This window comes from Parasteatoda tepidariorum, chromosome 3 (assembly GCF_043381705.1).
Source record: "Parasteatoda tepidariorum isolate YZ-2023 chromosome 3, CAS_Ptep_4.0, whole genome shotgun sequence".
In the NCBI taxonomy this organism is placed as follows: Eukaryota; Metazoa; Arthropoda; class Arachnida; order Araneae; family Theridiidae; genus Parasteatoda; species Parasteatoda tepidariorum.
Genome location: NC_092206.1, coordinates 50192406 through 50205895, shown reverse-complemented (window position 1 = coordinate 50205895; position 13490 = coordinate 50192406). Strand labels below are relative to the sequence as shown.

General features: G+C 28.8%; 1 protein-coding gene across 5 annotated transcripts in view; it reads right to left on the bottom strand.

Annotated features, from left to right (window-relative positions):
- The window catches only part of LOC107450414 (alkylglycerol monooxygenase), a 31539-nt gene that overhangs the window by 15309 nt on the left and 2740 nt on the right, over window positions 1-13490 (bottom strand). For 3 of the 5 annotated variants that reach the window (XM_071178620.1, XM_043047364.2, XM_043047366.2), the window contains exons 2-4: window positions 4094-4233; window positions 2371-2498; window positions 2000-2151 (exon numbers count right to left, since the gene is read on the bottom strand). In XM_071178620.1, the coding sequence (XP_071034721.1) occupies window positions 2000-2151; window positions 2371-2498; window positions 4094-4219 (406 nt within the window). In that variant the 5' untranslated portion in view covers window positions 4220-4233. Of the gene's footprint in view, window positions 1-1999; window positions 2152-2370; window positions 2499-4093; window positions 4234-4428; window positions 4476-8296; window positions 8428-13490 lie in introns of those variants that run through there. The other 2 variants (XM_043047365.2, XM_071178621.1) reach the window with 2 other exon arrangements.

Below are 13490 nucleotides of genomic sequence, written 5' to 3'. Positions count from 1 at the left end.
ATAATCAGAAAAATTGAAAATGGATGCAATCAAGTTGATATTTGCAGGGAATATAAACTATCCAAATCTGTAGTTTGTAACAAATGGAAGAATAGGCAATTAATTATTTCTGCTCATGAAAAAAATTTCGATGGCAGAAAAAAGTTGAGAAAAGCGGACCACAAGGATGTTGAAGAAGCATTACTGAAGTGGTTCACCATTCGAAGAAGCCGCAATCTTCCAGTATCTGGACAAATGTCCATGAATTTGCTAAGCGATTTTATGAGGCAACTTTTATGTGCTCGAATGGCAGATTAGACAGGTTTAAATAGCGGAATAACAGAAATTCAGGAAAAATTATCTGAGAGTCAGGAAATGTTTTCATATCTGATTTTGAGGATTGCTCATCACCTAAAAAATACTAATTTTTTTTTTTGTACGCAAGACGAAGAGTAATGAAAAATAACATATCTTTTACTACTACATAATATTTTTAAGTCATTTACTTGAATGATGTGTAATAAAAGGGAGGAGTTTGGGAATGATTAGTTAAATTGCATGTGTAACGGATATAGTGAACCCCCGGTTATAGTGAACCAAAATGTCGGTCCCTTTAAGGTTCACTATAGCGGGGTTTGACTGTAGTTTATTGCCCTCCTACATAGTGAAATCATCAAGGCACTCTTTATAAAGAAAATAATATCGTTGCTGGAACAACAGTAACGTGTCTGTACTCTCAAATTTATGTTATTCATTTATTTTCGATATATAAATATCATGTTGAAACTATCAATAATTTTGGGGGCTGTTTAGAATCAATAATCAATCAATATAAACTACAATACAAAGAACTAAACAGCATAAAATATTGTATCAATTAAAGAAATTAACATGTTATTTGTTTAATTTTCGATGTCTAAAGAATCAATGCAAGCAAACAATGAACAAAGTATCTGATCTTTTTCTAACGATACAATCATAAGAAAAAGTGTTGAACTTTAACGATACGGAAGTCGTTAATGTGCACATTATAAAGGTAAAATGCGAAAAATACTTGATTACGCAATTTGACGAATTACTATAGTAAATTTGTAGATTGGATGTGCAAATTAACGGCTTTCGAGTTTAGCGGAAACATGTATACAAATGAAATCTTCACAGACAGTATTTGATAGCTTTTTATGTAGCTATTTTCAAAAATCAATATTTTTTTTTTAAAGCATTTTAGCACAGAAAAATGTAGTCTTATCAATACATGCCGATCACAAATAATTGTATTCAAAAGATCACTTGAAATTAATTTAGATTTTTAATCACAGAATCCGTATGAAACGCTACGTTGTCATTACTATAAGCAAAATAGCAAATAATTCGAACTACGCATAGTCATGATTTTTTATATTTAAAATGCTCTTAATAAATTATTAGAAAACATTCAGTAGCAATAAAAACCTCGTTGAATTTTCTTTTCCTTTTTTTTCCGATTAAAATCAATATCATTTTGTACTTTCTGTAATTTCGCTTTCATTAGAATCAAAATTATTTTATTTCATTAGTATTAAAACTAATTATTACTATTTAATTATTTTTAATAATTTCATTAGTATTAAAATAATTTTCCAAAATATTTTTTTTACATAATTTCTATAATTATTTTATGCAGATATTGATCTTAAACACGTTAAAGTAATATATTAAAAAAAATATGTTATCGTAGGGTATTTTTTATGACAAAACTAGGGGACATTGCAGGGAAAATTGAAGATCGTGACAGCACATATTTCACCCCCCATAAGGTCAAGCAAACAACTGTTTGTTGACAAAAATATTTATAATTTTCGAATTTAAAATAGAACATATATTAATTTTCAGCAACAACAAAAAAAAAATGCTTTTTTTTTGGTCAAAAATCTGATAAGGCGTTAAGAAACCCTTATGTGCAGATTTTTTGATAGGGAATAAGAATTCTTAAAGAAAATAAAAGATTGATAAATAAGATAAATTGCAATAATTTTTTTACCGTGACTCGCTCTGTGCCCCCAGTAATAAAGAAAATCAATAGCAGTCAGTGCAATAAACCATGTCCACCATGAATTCCAAGGCAATGCAATAATTTTGTAGTTATTATACACATAAATATAAGTGACCACCGTCCAGCTACGAAAAAAGATTCTGTAAAGAAAAAAAGATATGACTAATATATACGAATGAGTGATAAGAAAAATTTTAACATTTCTTAATGGTAATACATATTAAAGATTATCATCCTTTTTCTATTTAGTTTTCATACATGCAGCAAGATTAATGTTAGTGAAAACGTAAAAGGAGCAAATTATAAGAATGGTATATCTTTTATTATATAGTTTTTAGAATACAATTTAATGTACTTACTTGCTGAGTTCTTCTAGAACTCCTTGAGTAATTGATGAAACAGCATCATTCACTCTCAAAGTTGGTTTCTTTTGATATCTCAAAATTACTTGCTCCAAAATAAAGAGAGTGAGGAAGAAGGGTATGACCTAAAAATGAGAAGAAAAATAATTAAGTGTACCTCCACCAAAAACGAATTAAATACTTTAATAAAGTAAATATTTATGAAAAATAACGGAATTAACATTATAGTGCGACTATCAGGAGAACTCCTCCAGACACCCGTCTCGCGCCGTGGCGGGTACTATGGTTACAAGGAAAAGACACTTCCAATAGGGGTGTAGGGTGAATAGTTTTGTCTTAATCTTGGCATAGGTCGTCGACGTCGTAAGTAAACCAGTCAACACCTTCTTTCCTCCATTTCACCCCCATTAGAAATGTGCTCTCGCTTGTTACCATACTTGCAAACAGTCCCAGATTTTTAGTCTGGAGGAGTTCTCCTCAAAGCCGCACTATACCTACTTTTTTAAAATTTACGGAAGTTTTACAACTTTTTATTATTAAAAAAAATACAAATATAAAAGTTTTTTTTAGAATACCATTCATATTATTTCTAAAAGGTTAATTTTTTATGTACAGTGCTCAAAATAAAAAATGAACGCCCTAAATAACTTTTAAACTGATGACTGTGTTTTACTGTTTTATGACTCAATGGTTAGAAGACCTAAGCTCAAATATACTAATTCTTTAGCACAGACAATATTTTGAGCTACGAAATCAGATACAGAAACGTTTTTTATTACTTTTCTTTCAAAATAAACAAATCTTTTTATAGACCAATTCGGATTTCTGACCCTCAAAATGTGGTCCTAATAGTTTGGTCAGGAAAGAGATTCAAAATTTGAACCATTTAATGTTTAATTCTACTTTTTGTGTGTTTCGCCATATCTCGTGTTTTTTAAGCGAATCGAAAACTATTGGCCACTTTTACAAAATTCGTTTATCCAAAGATTAATTCCTGCATAAACTAATTTTTAATAATTATTTATAATTTTTTATTATTTATTTTAAAAAAAAATTTGGAATGTAAAATAGACAAAGCAAACATCATTTAAAAAAGCAAAATTCGAAATTTGAACAAAATCGGCAGAAAAGATATTGCGAAATGAAATTGAACTTTTTTAAAATTTCGCAGCTCAAAAACCATTCGAATTTTATGCTTGTACGCGTAAGTTTTTATTATTATTATTCGTTTATGTTCTTCTAGAAATTGGGAAAATAAAAAATGGAGCATTGACTTAAGCAAAAATTGAATTTAACATAAAATTGCAAGAACTTTCGAACGATCTTATGAATTAACTATTTTAATTATTTGCTTGCCCCCCTCTACCCCCAAATTTGCGAGAGTCGAAAAATCGAATTCACCAGAAAAATTGTATGCTTCTTAAAAGAAAATAGATTTTTGAGTTGTATTTAGTATTAAATAAATAAAAAAATTAGCATAAAAAGTTCAAATTAAAAATTAGCATATTTTAAGTCAATCTCTCGAATCATAAAGATTGCAGCTTTAGTGTAAGTAAAAATTAGGAGTTCCGTTTTTTATTTTGTGTACTATAAGTTATATTGTTTTCATTTTTTAAAAAATCAATAAACCATTACAGTCTGCAAGTTATCTTTAATAAAAATGTCATTTGATAATGTTTGGATAAATAATTTGAAATGATTGGGATAAATAAATACGTACCTGATCCACATAATTTGGTACTTCTTCGACGGTTTCAAAAGAATGTTTGCTTGGATTGACGGCATAGAAAAGGTAACCTAAAGGTTCTATGATATTTAAAATAGACGCATTCCGAATTCCGTCCATTTTTTATTTACATTCTATGAAGGAAAGAAAAAGTTGATTAAAATATAGAAAATATTTAAATGAAAACAATTCACTTTATAATGAAAACAAATATGACAGCTTCTCAGCTTTAAAAAAGCTTCAGTATTTATCTCTCATATGATTTTTTTATCTATAAAATAAGATTAAAAAAAATATCCGAATAATGTAATCATCTATCTCCTAAAAACCTTTTTAAAAGCAGAAAAAGCCGCTATTTTCAAATACTTTCAACTTTAATGCAATAAAAAAATCATTGTAGTCGCTTTGTAATAAAAATNCCCTGAATTTTTTTTTTTCGTAAGCTGTAAAACAAACATAAAATATACTGGGGACATGAAAATGACTGTTTTTGTGAGAATGACCCATATATAAGTAACATGAAAAGCTTAAATTAATCTTTTTATGCTATTCTTTTCCTTATTTTATTATTCTAATCGAAACACTTTCTCGCACTTTTAAATTCACATCCTGTCCTTAAATCTATTTTTGGCTCAAGTATGCATTAATTAAAAGTAAGACATTTTTCCCTTTGTGGGAATCGCGCGACCTATTTGATAAACCAATTACTAAGATTTCCCTTATTCCCTAAAACGAAGCATATTACGGATTTACTTAGCAAGATTTTCTTTAACTTCTAATCGAGGAGCACAACTTTTCGTTCCACTTTTATAGCTGATCTCTGTCTAATAAATAAATTTTGCACCCTCCCTCCCTGCCTAAGACCTGTTTTAATCCTTCCACTCGGCAACAACGCTATATAATATATATAAATGAATGTATGTCTGTGTGTCGTTTATCTATGTACTCGTATATAAAACTGAATGAATGTCTGTCTATGTGTCCTTTATAGACTCCTAAGCCATCCGACCGAAAATGACGAAATTCGGCATTCAGATGGTTTGAAGCACGAGGAAGGTCACTGTCGACATAAGAACATTCTACCATAAACCGTTCGAGCGGGATAAACGAAAAACAAAAATAATTTTTCTGATTGGTTAAGTAATAACCATCGTTTTAAATTTAACTTTAGACAATTCAATTTTTCAAATATTTTAAAGATATCGTCAGTGATATTTGCTTGCCTAAAGCTCTATTTGATCAAAAAAAATTATTGCACGTACATGAGTGCTTAATTTATATTTTATTCGTTATGTCAGATAAATTCACTGATCAACATTAATATGGTAGCATTCGTGGACCGTTGCCAAATTAATATTTCCAAAATTGTTGGATACCAAGTGTTTATTTTGTTTATAGTAATTCTTTTCTAACTTATTTCTATAAAATAAACAATTTAAAAAAAAGGTAATTGAAATATAAAAAAATATGTATTTAAATTTGAAAGTTTTCTCATAAAGAATAAAGATATGTGGCTACTTAAACGTAAATTTTTATGAGAGTTAATTTTAAATTTGAGACATAAACCAGGGTAGCAACCCGTTAAAAACAATTACTTTTTCAAGGACTTAAATCCGAGATTAACATTCTATCATATCACTGTTTTTTCTTCTTTTTTTTTTAGACAGCTTTTATCGGCTTTAGTTCATTATATAAAAAAAAATTATCAGATTTTTTTTTAATTACAAAGAATAAGAATGATATTTTTATCGTATAATAACGTCGTTAGTTAAGATTAAAAAGTTTTAGATAAGAATGATAGTTTAAGTTTTAGAGAATAATGGCACTTTCTGCTTTGAAAAAAGATTTTTGAATGATATTATGAGTTTTTGAGGTCTATGTACTAAAAAACTCAATGCCTAACAAACAACTGCCTCAACCAATATCTCAATGCCTAACAAACAATATCACTATTAACTTATACTAAACATAGTTAATCAAAATAAGTTTTTTAAAACGACAATAAGGTAAGATTAAAAAGATGGACTGTATATTATTAGTATTTGGGACATTACAAAGTATTAACATTTGTCGGGAAAGCCTGGTTGGTAGGGCGTTGGACTGGTGTCCCATAGAACGGAAGATCGAATCCAGCCTATAGAAGAATTCCCGTGTATTAAATGGTGACTGTTGCACGTTAAATCTGTTGGGGTCACTAAGTCCTCAGAATTCCCATAACAAATCAATACCTCTGGGGCTACTGATCCAGGAGTCCCCTTGTCATCTGGATTGGGATAAAAAGTACAAGGCTGCGGTGTTGAATTTCGGCAGTCGTAACTCAAAATTTGGGTTAGCTGTTCAACGAGGGTTATAAAATAAAACATTAGCATACCACCAGCTTTGCAACTGGAATTGCTCAAGTAAAAGGGGAATTTTATTAAGCAATCAGCAAGAACAGTGTGAAATTCCCGTAAAGTTGTGCTATCACTATTTCATAATATACAGTATTACAGATATTTCATTTTGCTGTAAATTTCCCCGTTTATCTGGTTCTCTAATACAGAGTTTGAAATTTTTGTTCGCTTTCACATTGATACTTTATGAGAGTCAAGATTATCGTTATAACTCTCGACAATAACTACTGAGAGCATAAAAAAAACATTATAATTTTTGGCAAACTAATATCAAGGATCCTAATACCAAGGATCAAGTACTACAAATTCCTTTTCTTTTTTTCAGCTCTGCTATAAACTATCATACTGAGATTTCACTTGAAATATTCGACAATAATTACTGATAGCACAAAAAAATTTATTATCATTTTTGGAAAACTAATATCAAGCATCCTAATACCAAGGATCAAGTACTACAAATTCCTTTTCTTTTTTTCAGCTCTGCTATAAACTATCATACTGAGATTCAACTTGGTATACAACTTGTACTTTTTTTTTACTATCTCTTGCTCTTTCCGATAGCTTTACATTATTAAAAAAAAATATTTATAAGTTCAACTTGCCAAAAAAAAAAGTTTACTATGCATACAATATTATTCAACAAAAAAAAAATAGTCAAAATTCACCACAATCACCATTTTCTTGATGTTTTTACTTTTAATACATAACTTCAATTTCATGTTTTTAATGTCGTTGAGTTTACAAAGTTAATAGAAACATGTATTAAAATTAGTAAAAGTCAACAACAGCATAGATAAATAAGCGATTTTATTCAGAGATGTCATCTGCATACATCATGCAATTATTTCTCAGGCTAACCTTATACAAGAAACAAAAATAAATAATTCATTCATTCATTATTATTATATGAATATATATTTCAATATTACTCCGATATTAATATATTTCAATGTCAGACAGAATGCTCTAATTTTGGCTTATATGTCTGAAATCTTCTTTGCGTACATCTTTCCTTGGTAAAATTGTCCTCATTTTGATTTTTAATTTCTTTTAAACATTGTTTTTCACATTTTATTGCATTCTCCGTTCCTCTTTTTTTATTTATTTTGGCTGTGTGGAGGTAGCATATTGTCTGACAAAATTTTTCTAACAAAAATAATAATAATAAAAACTGCGTGATGCGTTTTTCTAAAAAATAAAAATAAAAAAAACTTCTAATCATTTCTTTAACGGTACGCCTAAACCAATCCTACCAGTGTGCTCATACTTTATAAGGATTTAACATTAAATTATTAAAAAGGATTAAGCACCTTGACGAAAAATATTCGAAGGGCTAAGACCCCTTAAAAATGGTGCTTTTGTATTTCGAAAATTCTATTATATACGCAATCGGTGTTACTTTGTCAGACTATAATTATTTGCTAAAATTATTTTGAAACTGAAATATAGATGGCACCGCCAGCTATCTAATTAGATTGATCGCATTAAAAGTTACATTTAAGTAATATAATTTTACCATTAATCAATTAATTGCAAATTTTAAAAAAATAAAAATAATTAAGCAAATTATATCCAGTCTGGTTTGTATAAAGTTAATAAAATATGATAAAACTTAATCTGCACTCAATCGATATAACGATACATTTGTTTATCTAATATCTATGTTTCGTCAAACAAAGAAAAAACAAATAATATCGAAGTTAGATAGCAATCCACAGGTAATTGGCATATCTAATTATTCTATCAAAAACTCAAGATTCATCAAATGTCAAACAACAAAGAGAAGAATATTTTTATAACTTACCCGAAAGATTATAGTTTAAACTATTAGCTTTTACGAACCCAGCATGACGCCGTAGGAGAAAAATAAACAGCTTTTCTGAAGGTCACATCAATTTACATTTATCTTTTAGGAAATGGTAACAGATATGTAGTGAAAGAAAAAGGATGATTTTCCATAGAATTTCCCTTTTAATACGTTTTAAATAGGTTTTGTAAAATAGAGCTAGCTTTTTTTTTATTATTCTCACTGTACTTGCATTACTTTTTTTAGAAAGAAAAAATAAGTTAATAGAGACTAGGAAAAAAGCATAATATTTTAAAATTAGAATTTTAGGCTTAATTTTATCAAAAAATTTAGAACATTTACACAGACTTATACTTCGTGAAACATAAAATGTTAATAATCTATTTATACTTTTTTCTCTGATTTATTGAAAAGTAAAGTATATTTTTGCTTTTATTTAATAAACAAAAATCAATTTTATAGATGACATTTTTAAATAGAACTAGCAGGCTCCGCTAACCAATCCATATTTTTGTTTCGCATTCGTCGTCGTTCGTTTCTCCCTAAATTGGTGATACTTTTTACGTAAAACCAAAAAATTTTATTATTCAAATATAACTGTTAAACAAACAAAAAAATAATTGTTCATAAAATATATTTATCAAGCAACGAACATTTTGTTACTAAAAATTTTATAATATTATTCGTATTCTACTTTTTTGTATTATTATTATTATAAACAGGAACAAAATAATGTATTTTACTTTATTTTCTAACCGTCGTCGAACAGCCGACACAATGTTTTGGGTTTACGACTACTAATGTTCAACTGCGTAGCCTTGTAATTTTGCATCAGGCATTGGGTCAAGCTAGCCTTCGTGAAGGACTTTTTGATGCAACTAATCCGCATTTGTGAACTTGAGTCACTTCATTCATACGAATGTGAATCATAGAGACACCTTTATTTTATTTTATTACCTAGTTAAACAACCGTCCCAATTTTGCGTTTACATTACAACTACTAATGCTCAACTTCGTAGCCTTGTAATTTTGAGCCCAATCCAAAAGGCAAGGAAACTGATGAATCAAGTAATGGGAGACATTTGCCTTCATGGAGGACTGTTTCTGCCTTTTTTTACAATAATATGCAATATTTTTACAATAATAATTTCCTTTTGCTTTTTTACAATAATATAATGTATTTTATTTTATAACCGTCGTTGAACAGCCAACCCAATTTTCTGGGTTTACGACTACTAATGTTCAACTCCGTAGTCTTGTAATTTTGAACCCCTTGTGGTCGGTGCAAGCCGGATGCGGAATTCGTATCGACCAGCCATCGCCGGGATCGAATCCCGGTTCACCACATTGGAAGGCGAGCCATCGCGGCTCTCAATATAATGTATTGTAAAAAAGCAGAAGGAAAGAAAGATTTATTATCAGTATTATAAAGAATGAGTAAACACATAAGATTAATTATTAAACGCTATCAAAATTATGGTGCTAAAAGAGCACTCGGAAATACAATTTAATTTTATCTTCAATAAGTATAATACAAAAGTATCAAGTACGTATACTATTTTTAATGTATCAAGTCATAACTGAAAGATGCAAAAGTGTCTGAGGATTCATTGAAAAAAAAATAATCTTGCGAATTTTTTTTTAAAATTATTATTTTTATTTATCGATACTTTAAACCGGATGTACAACATAACAATGCGATGCACTATAAACTGTACAATTATGAAATCATTGCAATTCGATATTATCATCAGCGTGAAATTATTAAAAACACTCGATGTTGTAATTTTTCGCAATTCAACTGTGTTCATATTCGAAGCTCATAAAATTGACAAAGAAACGTATGGTTTATTTATTTTATTATTTATTTGCTTAGCTATATGTTTGTTATTCAACTTTTGTAAATGATTTTTATCTGCTGCGAAAACAGCGTCTAGGATATACAAGTAACAGGATAATACAAGCTGAGAATTTTTAGAGTGAATTTAATAAAAAAAAGTAATTTTCAATACTTTATAGAACAAAAACGCGTTTAGTTTCATGCACATTTTTGTGTCAACTATTTTAAATTTAGTTCAAAACGTAAAATAACTTTGAAATAGATTTAAATGTTTTTATTTATCGAGCAATTCATAAGTCACTATAAGAAACTTTTTTATTTTTTTATTATCAAAACTACTTGATGTTTTCCCCTTTTTTGCTTTTGAGATAAGGCTTATTGAACCAGTTGATTCAACTGCATTACATCACAAACAATGCATACTATTTTTATTCTTTTACACCTAAAATTTCGAAAATTCTTCATTATATATTTTAGACTCCAAAACACCTGATGCCATTCTTTGAAATAGTTTTACAATATCTAATATTGTTGCAAAAATATCCGGTGAAAAATGGTGGCCCCTATGTTTTCCCTTTAAAAGAATATTTGTTAATTTTGCCGTGAGGTATAGGTCAAAAGTGTCCAGTTGTGGCAGTTATAACAAAACCCATTTTTTTTAAAAATTAAAAAATTTTAACTACTTAAAAAACTTATGACAAGTAACGTAAGTCATTTCTCAAAACATGTCAAACATTGCAAGATACATATCTAAAATGGAGAAAAATTTTTAAAAAACATGTGTTGAGTAAAATAACTTTCAGATTGTGAAATAATCGTAATAATTCCGTACTTATTGAAGAAATAGTAATAAAATGGATTTATGACGCATCTTTAGCGAAAAAAGTGCATATGGCGTGGCAATTTGCAGACAATTTTTTAATGATTATTTATTTTATTTGTGGCCAATGGTGACCGTTAATTTTGCCCTACATCCGTAAAATCTCAAAATAAGTTTAAACGGCATGTAATTTTTATGGGCAATTTTTATTTATGCACAATTATCAAATACCCTATTTTTATGTGCAGTTTTTATTTAATTAGTCTTTGTCTGTGAAGCAGAAAACGAATTAAGATAGTGTTGCAGATTTACTCTGATACCGGGCTAATGGATATCCATGGTATTTTTATCACTCTTTTAAATATTAATTTCTATTTTGATAGGGTTTTTTTTTATTAAACACTTCCACTCTAGAAAAAGTTGATACAGTAGAACCTCGATTAACCGAGGTTTCTGTTAACCGAGGCAATAACGAAATCTAAATTTTTTTTCTTCTCCTCACCAAAATGAGCTTGGAAGAAATTATACACTTATTAGTTCGTTGTACAGGCTTCCCCACAAAAGCACTCAACTCCCATGAAATATTACACCCTGAGAAGACAACATCCATGAATGCTTTGTTAACAGTGGTCATGTGACTTGTAAGTTTAATCGTGTCAATTTTAAAAATACAATATTTTCTTGAGATTTGTGTTATTTTTGAAAATGCGTCTTTCGATATTTAACTAAGTGTAGTTAAAAAAAATTCCATTTTACTTTTTAAAATTTACTATTAGAGTTGATTTCCTTTTTAAGTCTTTGTGAAACATAAGTTCATATATGTTTATTTTTATCATTTAAAAACGTTCTATTGTTTTTTACTTTAAAAGTAGTTAAATTCGCAAGCACGGAAAGTTTTTATACATGATTCCTATTAACCGAGAGGTACTAGCGGTCCCAATTAGCTCGGATAATCGAGGTCTTACTGTATTTATTTTTAATTTCAAACGTTATAGCATAGAGATAACTGTTTTAATCCACGATAGAAATAAAATAATTAGATAAAGTCGTTCATAAGCAAAACTTGTAAAGATAGAAAAATAAATATATCTTGTTACGAAATGAAGACCTTTAATAGTGTGTTTTTTTCTTTACGTTTATCTAAAAAAAAAATTTTTTTTTAAATAAAAAAAAAACACGTTTTAATAAGGTAGTCTAGCAGCAGAGCCGGATACAATTAGACGAAGTTAAAAGAAAATGTGAAATTCTTTTTATCATGTATTTTACAATCATGATTAAATAAAACAAATAACATTTGACAAAGGGAGGAGACATAACATTGAATGTGTAGGTGATTCAATTCCCTTCCTTTATGTACCCTAAAATGAGATATATTTAAAAAATTCGTTCCTTCTAATAATACTGGCATAGACGAAATAATTATAAAATTTAAAATAAAGGTAAGTGCCACTGGAACAATGATGAAAACCAGTTGCCTTTATTGAGAAGGTGTTTATTAGGAAAAAGTCGGTAGCTGTTTCAATTTTTAATTTAAAATCCCTGTAATACAAGTCTATAAAATATTTTAAAATGTTTTAAACCCATGTGACTTGTAAGTGAGTGGACATAATTACATCATTTTTCCAAGCGATTTCTAATGACTCGAGATTTTGGATGTGAGTACATTCATCTAGAACAGGGGTTTCCAACTTACATGAGGCAGGGGGCCACAATTAAAAACACAAATCAAATGGCGGGCCGCAACTTTATCTTAATTTTATGTAGGACTCTTTTATGTTTGAAGGAACATTAATGGCAGATTTTTACCAAGTTGTACAAAACGAAAGTATTGAATTGCAAATTAAAATAAGAAGCAGATTTTTAAAAATATTTAATTGTTATTAATAATATTTTTAAAAATATTAAATAAATAATAAAATTTCGGGCTACAATAACTTTACTGTGCACCTATGTATTAAACAATTAATGTGCAACAGATATCTAATTGTTAAGATATAAAACTTTAGAAAGGTTGGTAATAAAATTTACATAGTAGCACACAAAATATTCAATGAGAAAATTGTGGTTTGTCTGCTGCACCTACCAGAGAATAGATATTTACATTTTAAATTAAAAATTTAAAAATGTGTGTGTAAATATTTTCGTCCAAAATGAGTGGTTTCAAAAAGTTAAATCGGAAAATTTCTTCGAGAAAATTTCTGATACGCACATGCTAAATTATATTCACAAAATACAAAAAAATAAAATAAAAAAGAGCAACATACACGATTATTTTTGTATTTGAATAAATATTTTCTTGGATGCAAAACCTGAGAAATAAATTTTTTTGCACCGTTGGTATGTTAAATTTCACAGAAACGAAGAAATTAGGTTTTTATTAACGAGAAAAGTGGAGTTTTTACCATATAGTTTTACGAAAATTAACCGCCAAAAAATGACAACTAATATAATTTTGTTCGCGGGCCACAAAAAAAAGGCTTCGTGGGCCGGATGCGGCCCCACGGGCCGCCAGTTGGAAACCCCTGATCTAG